This window comes from Thunnus thynnus, chromosome 20 (assembly GCF_963924715.1).
Source record: "Thunnus thynnus chromosome 20, fThuThy2.1, whole genome shotgun sequence".
NCBI classification, from domain to species: domain Eukaryota; kingdom Metazoa; phylum Chordata; class Actinopteri; order Scombriformes; family Scombridae; genus Thunnus; species Thunnus thynnus.
This window is the reverse complement of record NC_089536.1, coordinates 5817564-5838071: the sequence shown is the minus strand read 5'-3', so window position 1 is coordinate 5838071 and position 20508 is coordinate 5817564. Positions and strand designations below refer to the sequence as shown.

The following is a 20508-nucleotide window of genomic DNA, read 5'->3' as shown; positions in this document are numbered from 1 at the left end:
TATATATATATATATATATAAACAATAATAATAAAGTGCTTTACACCAAAAAAGACATAAAAACATGTAAATGTACATAAGATGGAAAATGAAACCCACTTGATAATATTACTAAACATAAGATAAAATAAAGTGAAAATACGATATATAGAATACATACGTCAGTGGTGGTAATCTGTAAATCTGCACCTCGGTCTCTGAAGCCATGATACGATATTAAGATATTGACTGAGAATGTGCGAATGTTCACACTATACACAGTACATATAATGTGAAAATGTAATTATACAAAGAATTGAATGTAAGAAGCTGGAACGAGAGAATTTTAGCATTTTTTTTCTTAAAAATTTATTCAAAACGATTGATCGATCATCAGAATAGTTGGCAAAATCTGCTGACCGATTAATCGACTAATCATTGCAGCTCGGTAGTAGATCAATTCATTGTTTGTTTTGGTCTTTTAACGAGATTTTTGACAATAAGAAATATGTAAAATATCAGCAGTTTTCCTTCAAAGAGCTGTTACAGAAAGTATTTAATCAGCCAGAACAGGATACAGCGAATTATAGATAATATGTCTTCTTGACATCTTCATTATCTTCGAAGTAGGACTATAAGTTTTCAATGTCCTGACCGTTGTTCGGGCATTAAACGCAGCATGCCGAGTATTTTACAACCATTGTTGATGAGTATTTGATGCCTGAGGTCATATTGAAGGTGGATATAAAAATACTCACTGTCACATGTAAGAAGATGAAAATGTACTGTAGCAGTAATTAATCAAGTTGTTTTTTTTCCGGCATGCTTTTCATTCCTTAATGGAACAGTGCCTTTTTATATAACTGATGTATTTGAATAAGATAATCTACAACCACGAGATGATTTCAAAAACCCTTTCAGGGACACGGAGGACAGAAGCAGATGATTTCATACTGTACGCCAGCTTGTTGGTGGTTTTAAACATTTTGTGATGTGAATGTTTCGAAGGCACTGAGATTGACAGGATTTATTACGCTGTTTACCTTCAGTTCCAATGAGAGATTTCGTGTGACTGCCTTATCTGTTGAGTAATTTAAGATATCCAGTGAGAATATCACACTAGTACAGGTTTGAACAAAGCTCTTTTATGACAGATGTGACTGAAAATAAAATAATATACTTTTCAGGTACAGTATAAGCTGTTTTGCAAGTGTAACCAGAGGATTTATTAGTCATTTTCAGAGGCTGTTTTGCTTTGGGCCAAATTATTATTATAAATTCATTATTTATACATTGTGAACGGGGGGGAATAAATGTTTAAATATCAAAAATGTCTTCATGTGTTCATGCATCCAAATGTTTCTTTTCTTTTATTTAAACTTACACTGAAGCTGCAGATGGGATATTAAAGGCATGTATATGAGTTTTACTCCAACAAAGCAAAGCAAAATTATCAATTGTGGGAAAGCTGGTAATTCCCTCGGGAACCCAAATGCAGCAGACTCACTGTGCGGAAATTACTGTACTTTGTGGTGATCTAATTTTACATTTGTTCAGGAATATGTGCCACCAAAGCAGGATATGAACTGAGTGTAAGGGCCTAAAGGCAAGTCCTGCAGGTTAATCCAGACCCACAACAGGGTCATAGGATACTAACGCATCAATGACATACAGTAGTTTCTCCTCTACAGTGAAAGAGTGCATTGTACATGTGATAAGTTACTATTTGCATGGGTCATTGATCATTCTATATATTTCTGCTTCTCTAATGATCAAGTCTCTGCTGTTTTAGTTCTGCATACTCAAGTGTTAAAGGTAAAACAAATAACAAAAACCTTGTTTCTCATATTTTTTTGTGTTATCAGACTATTCTTGTTTTTTTAGAATAATGCAAAACAGGGAAATATCAGAGAAAATAAATACATAGCAGCTATGAAATTACAAAACATACAATTGAAATATATATATATAAAATGGGTCTCACAATGTCTTCCAACAGGATGGCAGATTTTCATGCTTTGTTGTTACAAAGATTGGTTTAAGGATACTTAAGTCAATATATATTTATGTTATCTAATATCACGAATTTGCGTCAGGGGGTTTTATAATCTATACAGCATTCAACATCCTTTATCCTCAGACCCTCAATTAGAATAAATTAAAAAACCCAAAAAAACTCCTCTCTCCTCTCTCTAAAAATTCTGTTTGACTTTGGAACCAATCCTACAAGATAAAGTTTAAAGAGACTTAAGGACAGGTTCACAATTTTCAAGTCGGTTTAAAACAACAGTCAGGTGTCCATATGAACAGTGAAAGAGGTTTTCCTCACTGTAATCATTCCTCCTGTTCATACATGGCTATTAAAAGATCCTTCAAATGTACTTTCGGTGTAAGTGATAGAAGCCAAAATCCACTGTGTGTCCACACAGTCCTTTAAAAGTTGATGTGAAGCTTATATGAGGCTTCAGCAGTCTGAGTTAGTCATATCAAGTGGATATCTGACACATTTACAGTCTTTTTAGCATCAGATTCCCTCTTTGTGTTTCCACGGACAGTGTTTCCCTGTTGAGCTGCAGTGGAAGTATAGTAACAAAAAGAAGGACTTTGGCACTAAAAAGACTGTAACGTTGAAAGATATCTACTTGATATGACTCATTTGGACAACTAAAGCTTCATATTAGCGTCAGATAAACTTTGCACAGAAGGAAGACTGTGGATTTTGTCCCCCATCACTTGCGCTGTAAGTGCATTATGAAGGGATCTTCTAATGGTCAGTATGAACAGGAGGAATGATTACAGCTAGAAAAACATGTTTCAATGTTCATTCGGGCTCCTGACTGTTGTTTTAAGACAGACTTGAAAATTTGTAAACCTGTCCTTCAAATTCAAAAGGCCCACTATATCATTATAACAAAATAAATATTTTAGAAAATATATAACAATAACAAAATACAAATGATAACATAAATAATAAAATACATAAAACATGTAAAAAAAAAAAATTTTTTAATGAGGAAATTGAGTTAAAATATGATTGAAACCATAGACAGTATGGACTATATGGTTTAAACATGTACAGTCCGTGTCTTTTTTTTTTCTTAGGAAGTCATGACCCGCCCTACTCCGTCTCTGATTGGCGTACCCTGATATTCTTACCCTATCTCTAACCAATCTCAGTCCTCATGACTAAACCTAACCAATCAAACAAACGAAGGCAACGAGAAGTAGCCAATCAGAGGCAGAGTAGGGCGGGTCATGAGTTCGCCACCCTAGGACAAAAAAATATGGCTTACACCGACATCAAGTGGTCATAAACGAAACGACCGTTACTGTTACTGATTTGTCTTAACTGAAAATGAAACTAAAAGTAAAGCCAGTAGCAGCTAACCAACCGTCGACTGAAAGGGGAAATACTCGGTAAGACACACAAATTATGTATGATAACCGTAAGTTTATGGACATATTAATGTGCCACAGGTTTGTCCAGTTAAATGTTAAACAACAGGAAGGACAGTAGTGACCTAAAATGTTTTTTACGAAGTGATATTGAAGTTGTAACACCAGCTAAGTTAGCTTGCTACAGTATGTGCAAAAAGCTAAACAGATGTTAGCTTGTGATTCATTCTAACGTTATGAAGTTATGATAGTTCAAATGATATCATGTTACAGGTGTAGTTGATATTTTAACATGTGGAAAACGTCACAGGTGTAGTTGATATTTTAACATGTGGAAAACGTCAGCTAAGACGTCAAAAGCCAAAAAGGTTGGAAACCACTGGTTTCATCTTTAACAATGTGTTGTATTTTAAAAGCTTGTTATATTATCTATTGTGCCAAATCTTCATCTGAAAAGTAACTAAAGCTGTCAAATAAATGTAGTGGAGTAGAAAGTACAATATTTCCCTCTGAAATGTGATGGAGTGGAAGTATAAAGTAGCATCAAATGGAAATACTCAAGTAAAGTACAAGTACCTCAAAACTGTACTTAAGTACAGTACTTGAGTAAATGCACTCAGTTACTTTCCACCACTGCCTACAAAGCATAATAACCTCAGAAAATATAATGTATTGTTACAGATTAAAAACCCCAAAGTATATAAATTAGGTAAAATTAACATTATCTCAAACAGCTGCATCATTGAAGTGCTTCTTACACATTGTGTCTCACACACCTCCAATGAGTACTTTTACTTTTTTATGTTTAAGTACATTTTGCTCCCAATACTGCTGTACTTCTACAGTTTGCAGGACTTTTGCTTTACTTGCAGTATTTAGTATAGTATACTATGCAGTATTTGATGCAGTACCACCAGCATAAAGTGATCACTAGGATGATCTATGTAATCAGTAGACTTTATAACTTTAATATGTGTGTTTCAGGATCAGATTCAGCTTCTTGCAGTCTGTCCGTCTACCAAAGGAAAATGAGGGAAGTGGCAGTATGCGGATCATTCATCCTTTTTTTTGATATGGTGCTGAGTTCGGCACTGTGGGCTGGACTGGTGCTGCTGGAGTGCTCCAGCTGTGGTGGACTGGCAGGTGTGTGGGCCTTTGGGGCGGTAAAGTGGGCCGCTCTGCATTTTTTCACTCTTACACTGACTGATGGAAAGCCCGAGGCTGTGCTCCGCAGGTTGGTAGCGCTCCTCTGCCTTCTCTCTCCTGCGTTTGAAAGTGGACGGATACTCATGGCGCCTCCCTCGGAGCCTTACACCGGACCGACTCCTAACCTCAGCATGCTGCTCCTGGGCCCCTTGTCCTCGTTAATGGCCTGTATGATTTGGGAAAAAGGCCTCTGCGGTGATGGAAAGATGAAAAAGGACGACCAGAACCTGGATACTAGGCGGTTGCTTATGAGGGTGTTAAAATACTTCAGACCGGATGTCCTTTACCTGATTGCAGCTTTCAGTTTCCTCATCTTAGGTGTCATCTGTGAGTGTGAAACATTGACATTCTATAGTATATGTTATGGTTTACCTGCATACATGACCTGATAGCATTTTACAAAGCATTAACTTTACAGTTATACATTTGCAAGATAATAGAAAAACCGTTAAAGGATAAGGACGACATTATTCTGTATTTTTCTTACTGTCAACAAATCCCATGAAAAGACCAAGACCAACAATGTGTTCGTCCGTCTCGAGATATTTTCTCCTGTGTTAGTAAATAGTGCGTTTGTTCGGGACTGTCTCCAGCTGTGGACTAATATACATTTAACGTTCTAGTGAAGGAAATCCTCATTGAGATTAAAAATCTCTTTTTCAGGAGCGTCCTGGCAAAGAAAGGCAGCTATAACAATGAATACAGACAAACAACATAAAACAAATTACACAAAATATGTCTCAAAGTACATCACAATATCACAGTGAAACATGGCAGTCATAAAATACAATTCATTCCAATACAATCATACAACATATTACATCGTAAAGACACTTAGAACTCCTTAAAACAACCCAGTAGCTGTTAAATCCCCAAATAAGTGAAATAAAACGAATAGGATCAGTCTAACCACAATTAACACATGCAACTAACACATGTAGATTCTAAAATACCCCAAAACATCAACATTTTAACCTGTTTAACCAGGAAGTCTCTTGAGATACATCATCTCTTTTACAAAGGAGACCTGGCCAACATGGCAGCGAACAACAGGTGTCACAAAGTTACACAAAAACACATTAATCAATCAACAATCACATCCAACACAACAGAAAAAGGTACATATGAACCAATTAACATGTATAAATTACAGTGATGAGGTTATATTCCTGGGTCAAGCCTAGTAACTAAAGTGGTGAGTCTGATACATGCATATATAGGTTATATAGGTTGTCTCTATAATCTAATACAGTTAAAAATGTGGGCTGAACAGGATTTTTTCTTGCAGCAAAGGTTAAAACATAATTCTCAAAGAGGAACCAAATTTCGCCTAATTAAGTGCAGAACTGTTAATAAATATGAGTCCAGAGGAATGGAGAGCCTCGCTGTTCACACACTTCTGTTGGATAATTTTACAAAAGTGAGTGCTTTCAGGATGAGCAAAGGTGCTGCAAGATTTGTTCATTGACATTATTTATTGTATATTTTAATACGGTTTTAAAAAGAGAAAAGTTATGTTTTCAGACACATCCAAAAAACTTCAACACGCTGTGATTTTCCAGCTGAGTTTTCAGGTACAAGGTGAAGTCAGAAATGTCAGCTGTCAGATCAAACATTGGAAATATTTGTCAGTGTAAACAGAGCTCAAAGAAATGCCGATTTGTGATAAGCAATACTGTGAAATTTGAGTTCAATGTGACATCAAGAGACAAACAGATAAGACAGTTGGATCAATTCATTGTTGGTTTTTTGATCTTATCATGGAACATTAAATAAACTACAGAATATCCCCAGACTAGTCCTAAAAGGTGAAAACCGTGAAAAACATGATTCTCTTCTGGCTGAGAAAACGCTTCAAGCCTTGAATTTAAAAATACATGGTGGTTAAAGTAAAAACAGCTCTGATATTTTTGAGGCAACAGAAATAATATGAGATATTTGTTAGAAAGTTTAGCGATTACTTCAGTAAGAAGTAGGATTAACATTGTACAGTATATAAGTTATCATTCCTATTCACCTAATCAGTGTCATTCATCTCTGCTAACAGGTGATACATTTATCCCGTGGTATCAGGGGAAGGTCATCGATATGCTAAGAGGTCAATTTCTTCATTCAAATTTCTATTATGCGATCGGACAGCTGACTCTTGTCTCTCTTGGAAGGTAATGAAACCAAACTGTTTGTATATTTTCCTTTGTGTTCTCCTGATAACAACAACAACATAATGACTAATCAATCACCTGTCTGATCACAAAAACATAATTTTCACTGTCTCCATATGAACAGCGCTCTGTTCTCTGGCTTGAGAGGAGGCATATTTATGTGCTCCTTGGCTAGACTGAACAAGAGATTGAAGCATCTGCTATTCCACACCCTCCTGCAGCAGGAAGCTCACTTCTTTGACGAGAACAACCCTGGTGAGACGGACACAGTAAACACACGTCACTGTTATTATATTTCAAGAAATATAATAATGGTGGGTAAAGAAATCTGTTTTTAGAAGGTGCCCTACACGGCCATTAGTATGTGGATACATGAACAGTACATCCATATGTGGTTGTTGAACATGTCATTGCATATTAATCTGCTGCTATGAGATTTTGAAGCCTGGCTACAGGGATTTGCTTCCATTTAGCCACAAGAGCATCAGTGTGGTCCAATACTGATGTTGGGGGGATAAAGCCTGGCTCAAGTTCTTCTACACCAAACTGGGAAAACCATTTCTTTATGGAGCTGGCTGTGGGCACAAGGGCATTGTCATGTTGAAACAGGGAAGAGCCAAACAAAGTTGGAAGCTCGCTATTGTCTAAAATATTATTGTATGATGTAGCATTAAGATTTCCTTTTATTGGAACTAAGGGGTCCAAATCAAATCAAACAGCCTTAAACCACATACATTTGGCCAACGTGGGAACCCAAAAGTTGTTGTTATTAGAGCTGCAACGATTAGTCAATTAATTGGCAACTATTTTGATAATCAATCAACAGTTTTTGTCTTTTTTTTTCTTACAGTTTCTCAAATGTGAAGCTTTGCTGCTTTTCTGTCTTTTTATATAATTGTACATTGAATACTTTTGGGTTTTGGACTGTTGATCAGACAGAACAAGACATTTGAAGATGTTACCTTGGGTTGTAGGAAATTATTAGTATATATACTAATAGTATATATAGAGGCATTTTTCACTATTATCAGACGTTTTATAGAGTAAACAATTAATCGAGACAATAATCAGCAGATTCATCGATAATGAAAATTAAAATAATTGTTAGTTTCAACCCTTAATCGACAGAATATTTATCAGCAACAATTTTTAGCATCTTAGTCATTTTTTTAAGCAAAAACGCAGAAAACAAGCTGGTTTCAGCTTCTCAAATGTGATAATTTAATGTTTCTTGTGATACATGATAGTAAACTGAATATCTTTTGGTGATTGGTAACTATAGGTGGACAAAACAAGACGTCTGAAGACATCGCCTTTGACTCTGGGAATTTATAACAGTCAATCTTTACTATTCTCAGACATTTTATAAACCAAATGATTCATCGATTAATGGAGAAAATAATCGGCAGATAATGAAAATAATTTAATTGCCCTAATTGTTATTAATGGCTATTATAACTGATCTATAAAGCATCATTTAATGATTTAGTAACCATTAATAAAGTACAAATTATAAACCTCTCATGAATGGTAATTAAAAAATGGGACCAATTTGATAAACAGTTTCGACTTTTACTCCACAATCTCTAACAAATGTTAAAATATTGAGACTTAGCTGCCAGTTAATGTTCTTGAACTTTAACCTTTCCTCCATCTCAACACGCAGGACGTCTTTCCTCCCGCCTGCACTCAGACGTGGACAGGATGGGCCGCACAGTCGCGCTGAACGCCAACGCGCTGGTTCGCAGCACAGTCAAAACCCTCCTCATGCTCACTGTGATGTTACGCCTGTCCTGGGAGCTCACTGTGCTCACCTGCATAGAGATGCCACTCCTGGCCATAATACAGAACAAATACATCACCTTGTCCAAGGTAGGTGTGATGAGATTGGACTCCTCTTAACAGTAGAAAAAGTTGTATTGTGTTGCTGACATCATTCCTCTGTGAAGTACAGCAGTTTTTTCATCATCACAAGTCAAGCGTGCTTTTCTTCAACAATACATTCAAACACAGTTCTCCCAGCGAAGGTTGAGATTATGAATCACTTTGCTGATTGGAATTGTTCAGTTCAGCTTAAAGATTCATAATCACTATGTAGCTTGTTCATTGTTTCTAAACTAAGCAGTCACATCATCGTTTATAATGTCGTCTATAGTGAGGTCAGCCTGTTTACATTCAGTTTAGTGCCAAACTAGGTCTAAGCAGTGTTTATAAGGTTAATAGCTCACAGTATCGGTATCAGCAGGTCATGAAAAGTCATAAAGTATTGAACATGTGGTATTTAAAAGGCTTTAATTTAACTTGGCGAACCCTTCAGAAACCCTGAGCTCAGCAGCAACATATCTGCAACAGAGTTATCATTCGCCTGCTTGTAATAAGCTTTTAACCAGACTAGGAAGTAACTTACTGTGTACCACAACTGAGCTGACAAGAGTTCTGTCATCGTCCAGTAAGGGGAGTTCTAACACTGAAAGACGCTGCTTCGGTCATGGGATGCTTCTCATTTGCCTCCTAGTTTTGCTTACTTATATCCTCGTGTCCTCCTGTTTCCTTGTGTCTTTTAGTCTAAAAATTGGGAGTTATATGAGAGTTGGTTTTGTTATGTATTTTATCCTCTTCTGTATAAAACTGCATTGCTGTTGTGATGCAGTTTCAGACTTCTGTGAAGGATTGTATTGGTTTGTTCTCGCTCAAGCCTCCTTAGGGATCGCTCCTCACTCCTCCCTCTGAACAGAGATAAGGGAAAGTCCTGAGCTGATTTCCTGATCACCTGAGGAGGCATGAGCAGCACCCCAGGTGTTAAAGAGATGTTCCCACATCCACTTAACACCTCATATTCCCAGATGGAGGTTAATGAACTGTACCAAACAATATGAAAGAACAGCAAGTGAAGAACTGAATTGAAGAGTGACATGAAAGATGGAAGGAAGGAAGAAGGAAATGACTTGCAGCACATGTCAAGAAGAAGCATCAGTCTGCTCATGTGCAGCTCTTTGTCCACTGAGTCCGTCTTGTTTTCTTTGTGAAACAGGAGCTGAAAGACCAGATCCAGGAATGCCACGCTCAGAACAAAGATCTGGCCCACCAGACCATCAGCGGGATCCAAACAGTCCGCAGCTTTAAAGCAGAGACAGATGAACTGAGGAGGTATAATAAGGCTCTGGACCAGATGGGCTCTATCAAGAGACAGTCAGGAATCTACAGTGCAGTTTTCCTCTTAATACGGAGGGTAAGATTGTTAAATGACTTATCAAGGAAGTTAAAAGACAGCTTTTAATTAATTGTAATGTCACAAGTATGGAAGCCCATTTCAACCAAGAGGACAAAGAGAATATGAAAAATTAGAAATGGTGAAAATAAAAATATGCATGCAGATCATGAAATAAGACTTTGCATCAAAGCAGTTATTAAGTCAGTTTATTTGTCCGTTTCACTTTTTTCATTTTATTATAAATTTATTATATTTCATCATAGTTCTGATTTTCAAAGGTTGCTTTTTATTTAGTTTTAGTTTGTTTTTTTGTTGTGAAAAAAAGGTTGTCAACAAATATTTTTTGTCATGGCTTCCATTGATGAAATGAACACTGCTGAACATGAACCGGACCAGAATGAAAATGCAAAAGTGTTTATTTTTTTCCTTTTTATTCAGACCAAATGAACTAAACTACAAAGAGACCTTAGAGTAGTAGTAATAGAGTATTTCATAATTTTGACTTACTGTATGTGAGTTCTTTTCTTTCTTGGCAGGATTGGGCCTCCGTATCTTTGTGCTGCTCAAATCATGTTTCTATTTGGTGTTTTCAGGAGCATGTGTGATTTCTGTCGTTTAGTACGTTTTGTAAGTTGATTCATTTCTGTCTCTGTGCTCTTTTAATTCAGATGGTGAGTCCGGGGATAAAGATAATTATGCTGTTACAGGCCCGCAGTCTCATCTCCTCCGGTCAGCTCAGCATCGGTAGTCTCGTGTCCTTTTTCTTGTACCAGAAGCCCATGTCAAACAATTTAAGGGTGAGATGAGCTACAAATATTACACACTGCAGAATCTCCTCTTTGTATTTGAGTTGTAAAATACTGTGTATATATATAATGCTGTTTTTATTGATGAAGATTGCTTGTTTTTGTCACAGGAAATTTTGTATTGTATTGGAGAGACCGTGTCAACAGTTGGAGTCATTTCCAAAGTGTTCGGCTATCTTGACAGAACACCGAAATGTAAGAAGGAGGGAGATTTGGCTCCTAAGACGCTGCAGGGAGGAATTGTTTTCCAAAATGTTACCTTCACCTACCCGTCATCTCCTCAAGATAAACCTGCACTGAAGGTAACTGTTTAACAGGCTTTAAGTTTAACACAGTGTCCTATTCTATCATTGCATTTAGAGTAGTGTTAAACATTAATCCACAGTTGGTCAGTGGATCATTACATTGTTAACGTGTTCTGTGCAGTCAGTTTCTATGGAGCTGAAGCCAGGGAAGATGACAGCACTGGTGGGTCCATCGGGCAGCGGAAAGACTTCCTGTGTCAGCCTCCTGAAGAGGCTGTATGAACCTCAGGAGGGACAGATCCTGCTGGATGGAGAGCCACTGCACCATTACAAACACAAATACTTCCATCGAAAGGTACAGTCGACTCGGTGGAAGGAGGCTTAAATCACTGCCCCAAATAAAATCATGTAGGAATTAGAGAACAACCAGTATTTTGACTAATTGGCTCATCGCAGATATATTATGTTGTGTCGGTGTATAAACCAGCCAATAAATTACAAGAAACTGAATCACAGAAATGCTGAAGATATGTCTTGAAACAGCGTCACCAGTTTTTTAACTGTAAGACTTCCTGCCCAGCACATTTTACAGCCACCATTGTTAAAAAAACAAATTTAAAGGAACCTTATCAAAAAATTTTTATCAAAAAATGTTTTTGGTTGTTTAAAGAAAATGTATATCGGTCAATATTTCATCATATATCAGATTATTTAAACTCTCAAATTTGGAATCGCTCTCAAAAATCTTGTATTTCGTTAAATCTGGCACAAACATCCACTTGAACTCAAGGATGAACTGATTAGAATTTGGGGAGTCAAAGGTCAAAAGGTTACCATGACCTCACAAACCACGTTTTTGGCTGGTTAAGGTTAATAACTCAAGAATTCAAAGTTTCACACAAATGTCTAATAGGATAAAATAATGAAGTGATGATATTTTATATCCAAAAGGTCAAAGGTCAACTTCTCTGTGACATCATAATGTTCTGCAAAAACACTTTTCTGGCCGTTATTCAACGCCATAACTCAGGAGCTGAGGGGGAGATCGTGACCATATTTCACATTTGCTCAGATACTGAACTGTTGACACTAATCTCGGGTTCCCATCTTGAAACTGTGGTGATTGTTTAGATCTTCTGTGCTGCCGGGTTGAAGATGTGTGTGAAACATCCTCGTTTTAGAATTTGTAGTTTCTTTGCAGCGACATCCATATCTGAAGCATCGTCTACTGTCATGGCTACAACTATGTGTTCTGTCAGAATCAACTTTATTGGCCAAACATGTGAACACATAGAAGGAAAACACACTTAATACCTTTTTATTAAATTCCTTCAAAGTCTTCACTACAAATATTATATGAGTCTGGACAGACATGGATGTAAACTGCAACTTTGGTTGGCAGAAGAATACCACCAGGAGGCAGTATTTCTACTTTTGTCTTTTTTTTGTGTAGATTGTCGTAAGTGAAGTTTATTTATTAAAAACCTTTCTAGATCAGTCGTCACAAAATGCTTCACAATACAAACAAGACATAAAATACAAACACAATTTAACAGCAATAGATAAAGTATAGATGAAATACATTAAACTAAACAATGACAACTGTTCCATTCACTGTATCATCATCCAGCAGTGTGTTTATATGCACTTCAGTAACCAAGTTACAGTCGGCTTTCTTCAAAAAACTGAATTCTTAACTGTTGTGTAAACGAGAAACCCGGTTACAAAAGCACTGCGTCATGTCTATTAATCCAAAGCTCATACTGGTACCAGTGTTGCACGAATGTTGCATTCAAGTCATGTATATATAGATTGTAATTACAAGCAGCCAAGTGGGAAAAACTGTTCCTGTCAGAGTTGCAATATCAGGAATTTCTGACAGCTGTGATATCTCCCACTCTGCAAAAAGAAACACAGATGTGTCAAGAAACAATATTAACACTAATACAATTCAGATAAAAAGGAGCTATACACTGTTTATTTGCATCTGGTTTTACTTGTTAACAAACTGCTACAAACATTATAACATAACAAAAAAGCATATTTAGTGTATTAATCTGGTGTTACTCGTCATAAGAGGAGGTTTCTGTTGGTTTTCTGTTTCTATGCCTAAAGGCTCGTCTCATTTGAAAAGTTCTCCTGCTAATTTATTCCCTTCTCTCGGCCTCAAGGCTTCTTCAGTGAGCTTCTCAGTGTGAGAATATGAAGACTGAAATGTTTTTGGCTGTTTTAATCCCCTTTGTTCAAATGTATAAAACACTGTGAGTTTTGTGAGTGCAGATTATTTCTTCCACTCCTGTAACAGTTGGTTCAGTTAGATGCAGCGATCTGGAAAAAAACCTGACATAAGGATCAGCTTGTTGAACACGTTTCCTTCAATCAAGAGACTTTGTGCTAAAAATGAATTGAGAAATACAAACCTGCAGATCTGTGACTCAGGCAGTTGGTCTTCACCAAATCTGATTTACATTTGCTAAAACATCATATTTGCACTATATTTACTCCATAAATAATGATCCTGTCCACCAGCGCTGCACTGATGCTAATATGTGTTTCAACTTCATTTCTTTTAGGTGGCCGTGGTATCCCAGAATCCTGTGCTGTTCTCTGGCTCACTGAGATACAACATTGGATACGGCCTGAAGGACTGCACTATAGAGAAGGTGAAAGAAGCTGCAAAGAAGGCCAACGCTGATGCCTTCATCTCTGAGCTGGACGATGAATATGACACAGGTACACAGGTGTCACACACATAAAGAGTACAAATAGATTACTATAGTTGGGCATTAATTGTGCTAAAATAAAACTTTTTTAATGCAGGAACCATTAAAACCAATCAGTTCTGAATGCTACAAATAGTTATATTTTTTAATCATCATTTAATCTAATAATTCATTTAATTTAATCATTCTAGGATAGGAGTCTAAGATAAAGTTAACTGTCTATTGTCATTGTTTCATTACTGATTTTATTGTCCATTTAATCTAATTAAGGTGCCTTAGTATGTAGGTGTTTTGGTGTGTTAATAGTCCCTTTAATGCAAGAGTTAAGTCATTACATATAATGTTTTTGGACTAATGTATAAGGACATTTAAACAAATGAAAATACACTTATGCTAGAGATATTTTCATATGTTTAATAAACTTACTTTGTAGGAATTTGTTGATTTGTAAACATTACACAGTAAAAAAACAGCAGTTAACAGACAGAAAATACTTACTGTAAGTCTGTAAATGTACAACAGAGATAGTAACATCATGTGTGGATAAACACAGACAGCTGCATCAACCTTAATCAACCTTACAGCAGCCATACAGCCCATGGCCTTAAAGTGACATGTTAACGTGTTTGTTATACAACCAGTTGTTTCAGGGTAAGTGCTACTATGGAAGCGAGATGTTCTGTTTTTTTTACTGCGGAGTATTTTACCTGAAGGGGGATGATTGAATAGAAGGTTTGTTGGGTCTGAGGAGTCCTTTAAAATGTAAAAACCTGTCCGCTGAGTGTGGATCCTTATCTGTCTTAAAAAGAATAGTCTTTGGTTAGCTTTTTTCAAGTTGTCCTCCCATTTCAGGGGAGAGGAGATTGTAGTCCCGAGGAATGTGTTATGACCCACTCTGATCCACCACTCATACAATAACAGACAGAGTTGGAAAAGTAGTTTAACATTAACTTTTAACAGACATGGTCGTGGCAGACGTGATTCGATGAGGGGAAAGTCTTTGTTTATAGCTGACGGGCAGCGATGAAAGGCCACAATGCAGAAAGTAACTGTTTTGGTGATAATTTAATGATTGACTGAAAAACGGGACGGCAGGAATGGGTTCATGCTTCAACAGTTTGAATAATCTATAATCAATATATCCATTGTTATCGTTCACAGATATAGGAGAATGTGGTGGCAAGCTTTCAGGCGGACAGAAGCAGTGCATCGCCATCGTCAGAGCTCTGGTTCGAGATCCGCAGGTCATCATACTGGACGAGGCCACCAGCAAACTGGATGTTGACGCACAGCACACTGTAAGTAAAACATGGTCATAACATAACAGGAGCTCATTGATTATTATATTTTTCCATTACAGTTATCCTATTTACACCAGACGCAATCTGAATCTGGATACGTTATGAAGTGTTATCTCAATTCAGTCCATATTGCGATCGGGTCTCAATATGCAGATTAGGTAGGCGGAGCTGCCGGACTTCTCAACAAACGTGTTCCAACACCTTGAACTAAGCAGCACATTTCCTTCTTGCTACAAGGACGTACATCATCTATTTTTAAGTAACATCTTACGAGGGAAGATACGCCGCCTACTACCTGTCGCTTTTTTACAGATAGCAGGAAGAGGTGGAGTAAGATGACCTTTAAACTTGTTTTTTTGTTGTTGTGGCCAAACTCTACAGATTGCATTCACACCTGGCTGAGATCTGATGACAAGCCATGGTATTAACATGTGATTTATATCTGGATATATTATCTAGATAAGGGGGGAAAAAAGCACCAAAAAAACTGAATTTGAAAGTTTATTCTTGGAAATATTAACTGACAAAACCACCGCAAGGTTTATTTGTCCCCAGTTGGTTTGGGAATATACAGTGAAACATAGGACACCAATACACAAACAGATTATATAAATACAAAGTAAAAACAGGTGAAAAACATAGAGCACAAAAGTTAAAACAATTAAAAAATATACAAATTATTAAATATTTAAAATATAGATCTTGAGTGGATATATTTGCCTCTGTTATCTTTTCTTCACAGAGTTTATATGAGAGATGACAGAGAGGTATGAAAGAGGTTTTATAGATTAAACTGTATATTTAGTTTTGGCTAAAGGAAACATTGAATAGACGGAAAAAACTGTTAAACAAAACAGACTTTTCTGTTGCGTGCCAGTGATTTTGCTGCAGAAATGTCTCTTTAACATTAAACATTCAGGACTAAATAAACAACAATTTAAGTTTAAGTTTGGAGAAAGAAGAAACTTCTTTAACCCTCAGAAAGTCAGTCAGTCTGTTCTATCCAGACTGCCAGATTTGATGGATGGTGGTCGGGCAACATCAGCAGATGTAAATACTGCTGAATCCTGATTGTTGCATCCTGTTGTTGAGTCCTGCCTACTTCAAACCAGTGAGCAGAGCACAGAGACAAAAAGAAATAAAGAAAACTCCTGTTTTCCGTTTTGCATAAATTTAAGCCTCCAGGGCTTTGAATGCAAAGTGGGAATGCTATCAGACCACATCTGGAGGTGGTCTGTGTCGCTTTGTGATTAGATCTTAACCAGGTGTAAATACCATCTGCATTCCCAAGAAAAAAACCCCACCGAAAAGGTTAAAAGGTCACTCTCTCTCTAACCCTTCCTTGGCTAAAGATATCTGAGTGCAGACCTTACAAGAACACTGCATTTTTAAATGGGGTCCAGATTAGAGCCTTTATACCATTTTTACACTAAACAATACCTCAAACCATTTCCATTAGTCATTACCGTGTTTACCGCCGTTTTCAGAGGACATCATGAACACAACACAGTTCTCCCGTCTTTATTAGCTGTTTTATTTTGAGAAACCACAAGAAAATGCGCCTTTTTAACGCATCAAACAGGGACAGCAGAACCAGACAACCAGCTCCTCTGTGGTGTTTGTTAGTACTCATGTGGAGGTGGTGTACAGACAGGCGGGTGGTGCTACAGTGTTTATGTTCTAATGTTACTGTTTTTTAACTATTAACATTTTTGCTCTTCAGAAAGTATTATAAACAGATGGTGGGATAACAAACTCTGACTGTGAAAGAATCCAAACATGTCACACACTAAAATTCAATTCATGAAAGTCTGAGAGGTGAAATATTGTAGATACAGTGATTACAAGTGCAGGTTCTTTAACAATTAATATCCAACACAAATCAGGATATGCATAGAATCTCAGAGAAAGAGACATTTAAGTCATCTCAAGTCAACTGTCTCAAACTTTAAACAACCAGCCGGCTTTTGTTTGTGGTGTTTTTTGTGTTTTTGTGTCACTTAATTTGCAGGATGCAGCAATATATAGTACTCTGTTCAGTTTGTTCGGTTTGATTAAGCCCAAAGCAATCATTGTGAAAAGTAATTTAAGGTAATGCTTTATTTTACAGGTTCTTTAATTTTATACTAATTTCCTGGAAGTGTTTTGTGTAATTTGCAGATATTTAAAGGCACATTTTAGGACATTTTACAGAAAGGGTGGTGCAATTTGCTAAGAGAAATGGGGAAAAAAGTGTTAAGTTGGTTTATATTTGGGTTGTAGTTCTTAATTCATAAAATCATTAATAACTTAGATTCTTAACACTTCATCAACAGAGGTGTAGTTTTGTGTGTCAAACAATATATAAGCATAATAGGTTGTTATAGCAATGTAAGTAATAATTTTACAGACAAAATTTCTTCTTAATGACCATTAAACAATAGAGACCAGAGCCGAAGCATCAAAATTTAACAGAATTTATTTTCTTGTACAAGAAGGAACGTTTCACAATGCAACACACAGGATGAGGTTACAAAGAAAAAGGCTCCCAGAGGAGCGCCTACAACAGGGTTTTATACACCTTAAGCGGGCGTTACAGTTCTTTTCTTAATCTATCAAAATACAGACTTATAGATAACGTCATGTCTGTTTTCAGTTCTCCTGTCCAGGAGCCATCTTGCCCAACTGATGCCCAGATGACATGTCTCACCCTTTTTTCCAACGAATTTTCATTTCTACATCTTCCTCTCTACAAACATAATTTAAAACTTCCTTTAACTGTAGCTGATGAGTCTGCTGATGTTGCAGAGTTGCAGTACAAGACAGGAACAATTCATCATGATCTATGTAAAATAGTAGCACACATATACAGTGTAATCATCATTTTTATATCAGAGACCCCTTACTTTCTACTAATGTCCAGGACATTTTTTCAACAATTTCCTAAAAGTAGCTGCTGTGTAACTGTTAATTCTTAAGACATTTATAGTTTGACACAAAACTACACTGAGTATTTTGTGTCTGCTTCAGAATTGTTAAGAGTCTAATTTATAAAGAATTTTTTGAAAATTAACATGATCATTATTATTAATATGAATCCAAATATGAGTTGGAACTTAAATACTAAACCATTTCTTAGAATTTTTACCAAATTGCACCACCCTTTCTATAAAATGTCCTAAAAATCAACCATTTAATACTTTCAAATTACACAGAAAATTTCCAGGAAATTTGTATGAAATGAAAGAACCTGTGAAATAAAGCATATCCTAATTTAACTGTATTGTAGCACTAATAGTCAGAAAAGTTTGATTATTATTGTGATAATACCATTTACTGTGATATTTTTGGCCACAAATGTAGCATGAAAATTTGATACCAGCATCAAAGTAGGGATTACTGGCACAACTTCACTTAAATCCAACGTGCACGGAGAAGAGAAATAATCTGAAGAAGTCAAAAAGCAACACTTAAAGAACATCTTTTCATCAGGTCAGGTGTTGGTTTTATGTATAACAAGTGTTGCAGGAGTTTTAACCTCCTCGATCTGACAGCGTTTTTGGTGGTGCATGTAGACCTCCTTTTTTACATTTCCAGACAAGATATCCAGATACAGATATCCGTAACTTGGCATTTCACTGTTGGTTTCTGTATCTCAGGTGCTGCAGGAGTTTCTGTCTTGTGGTCGGACAGTTCTGGTGGTGGCTCATCAGCTGAAGACTGTGGAGAAGGCAGATCACATCATCTTCATGGAGAAGGGCGTAGTCGTGGAGGAGGGGACTGACGAACAGCTCATGGCCAAGAGAGGACGCTACTATCGTCAGAAAGAGGAACTGTTCTCTTCAGTCAGCTGAGAAAAAGGCTCAGTTTGTGCTAATTTCGGTTAGTTTTGCTTTCGACGGGCCGACACCCATTAACCGATGACTAACCGGTTAATTTTTAAGAAAAGTTGTGACGTATTTTTCGTTTGTGAGAGCTGTCCGACAGTCGGCGGTCAGAGCTAACGTTAGCCTGACTTTTAGCTCATCCTTCTTCTCCTCAAAGTGTTTTAAATGAGTTTAGTCACAGTAGCTCTCAATGGCATAAGGTACTCGGGCTCAAGGTATAAATATAAATGATAATACGACCCTGCTTATAAGATGACTCCCCCCCTTTTCCACCAGCTGTTTTTTTAAAAATAACATTACTTTTTGAATATAACTTACATCATAGCATAGTTACATACTGACACACTCTCCTGCCAGGCTCTTGGAAGTGGTAAACAAATTATTTTCTCCGGCAGTTAGCATTTACAAGGCTGCTTGTTTATCTTTTTGAGCTCCCTATCATCTGTCCGGTGGTATTTGGCAGCTTGACATATTCCGTTTCTGCAGTAGAGACGTCTAAAGACGCTTTGGATTTGTTTTCACTTGTCATGAATTTATTTCCTCCGTGGCAGAAAAACATGTGACACGAGTCTTCAGAAACTCCTGCGGGTTAAACTGGACTAACAAAATACTTTTAGGGGTGACTGACCCTAACACTCTCACTGTAAACAGACTTTAGGACACTTTCCTAGCAACATTAATGCTACACACAACCCATAATGCAACACTCCATGTAGAAGAAGATATTGTGAACAAATCACTGTCTAGCTGTTAGCGGAGTGTGTATGCAAATTAACCTGTAGACTGACATGAGTAACCGGTCAAAAACATTCTTGGCAGTTAAGCGATTAACTGTTGACATCCTTAGTTTGTACATATGCTTAAAACTGGGTGACTGAAATGTGTAAATAATTCTCCTCACCTGGTAACCTGCTTGTTTTTCATCATGTGCGGTGTGAGGATATTTGTTTGTGCAAAAATTATCTATATGAAGGGGTAGGAACATGCATGTTTCATGTTTGCCAAATATGAGTATTATTTATGTTTTTACTTGTCTGTCGTAAAGATCTCAGAGTTGGATGTCATCAGACTGACCAGAGAACAGTTATGTCACCATGACAACAGACACATCAGATTGATGTTAAAAGTTTACTTTAAATGAACCTCTAATGTTCCAGTGAGTTCATCAATTATGAGTTTTCTTTTAATGCACTTTTGTTCTCAGTCATTAAAAATGTGTTTTTTGTCTGTAACAGAAAAAAAGATTTAAATTTTGCAGGTGGAGGAATGTCTTTACCATCATGATGTTGTTTTAAGATGTTTTAAAAATGTTTTAAGACATATAAACACTCTACATTGATTATTAATTTGTGTCTAATATGGTTTTTCTAGTTTAATTATGATGTCTCCACCTTCACTGTAAAGTCAATTCTCAGTGTTTGTGCTCTGGAAGTTTCAAGTTTCCACATCACACTTGTTTAAGTTGCATAATGAACCAGGATTGGCTCCAAACTAGTTGTGATGTCACAAATCATGCTCGTAGGTCCACGTGTTAATCTGAGACTTTAAAGTGAGCTCAGAGAAACGTTCCTCCTCCAAACTGCACAGAGAAGCTCAAACACCCAACAGAAGGA

At 36.8% G+C, this 20508-nt stretch overlaps 1 protein-coding gene across 1 annotated transcript; it reads left to right on the top strand.

The window, feature by feature from the left end:
* The first annotated feature begins 3275 nt into the window (after positions 1 to 3275).
* On the top strand, positions 3276 to 20241 carry tap2t (transporter associated with antigen processing, subunit type t, teleost specific). Its single transcript, XM_067576063.1, has 12 exons — positions 3276 to 3396; positions 4360 to 4908; positions 6629 to 6743; positions 6868 to 6998; positions 8410 to 8615; positions 9775 to 9972; positions 10623 to 10751; positions 10871 to 11062; positions 11187 to 11360; positions 13579 to 13738; positions 14890 to 15026; positions 18668 to 20241. Exons 2-12 carry the CDS (start codon positions 4404 to 4406, stop codon positions 18860 to 18862), a joined length of 2142 nt encoding a protein of 713 aa, XP_067432164.1. The 5' UTR covers positions 3276 to 3396; positions 4360 to 4403; the 3' UTR covers positions 18863 to 20241.
* The last annotated feature ends 267 nt before the right edge of the window (positions 20242 to 20508 follow it).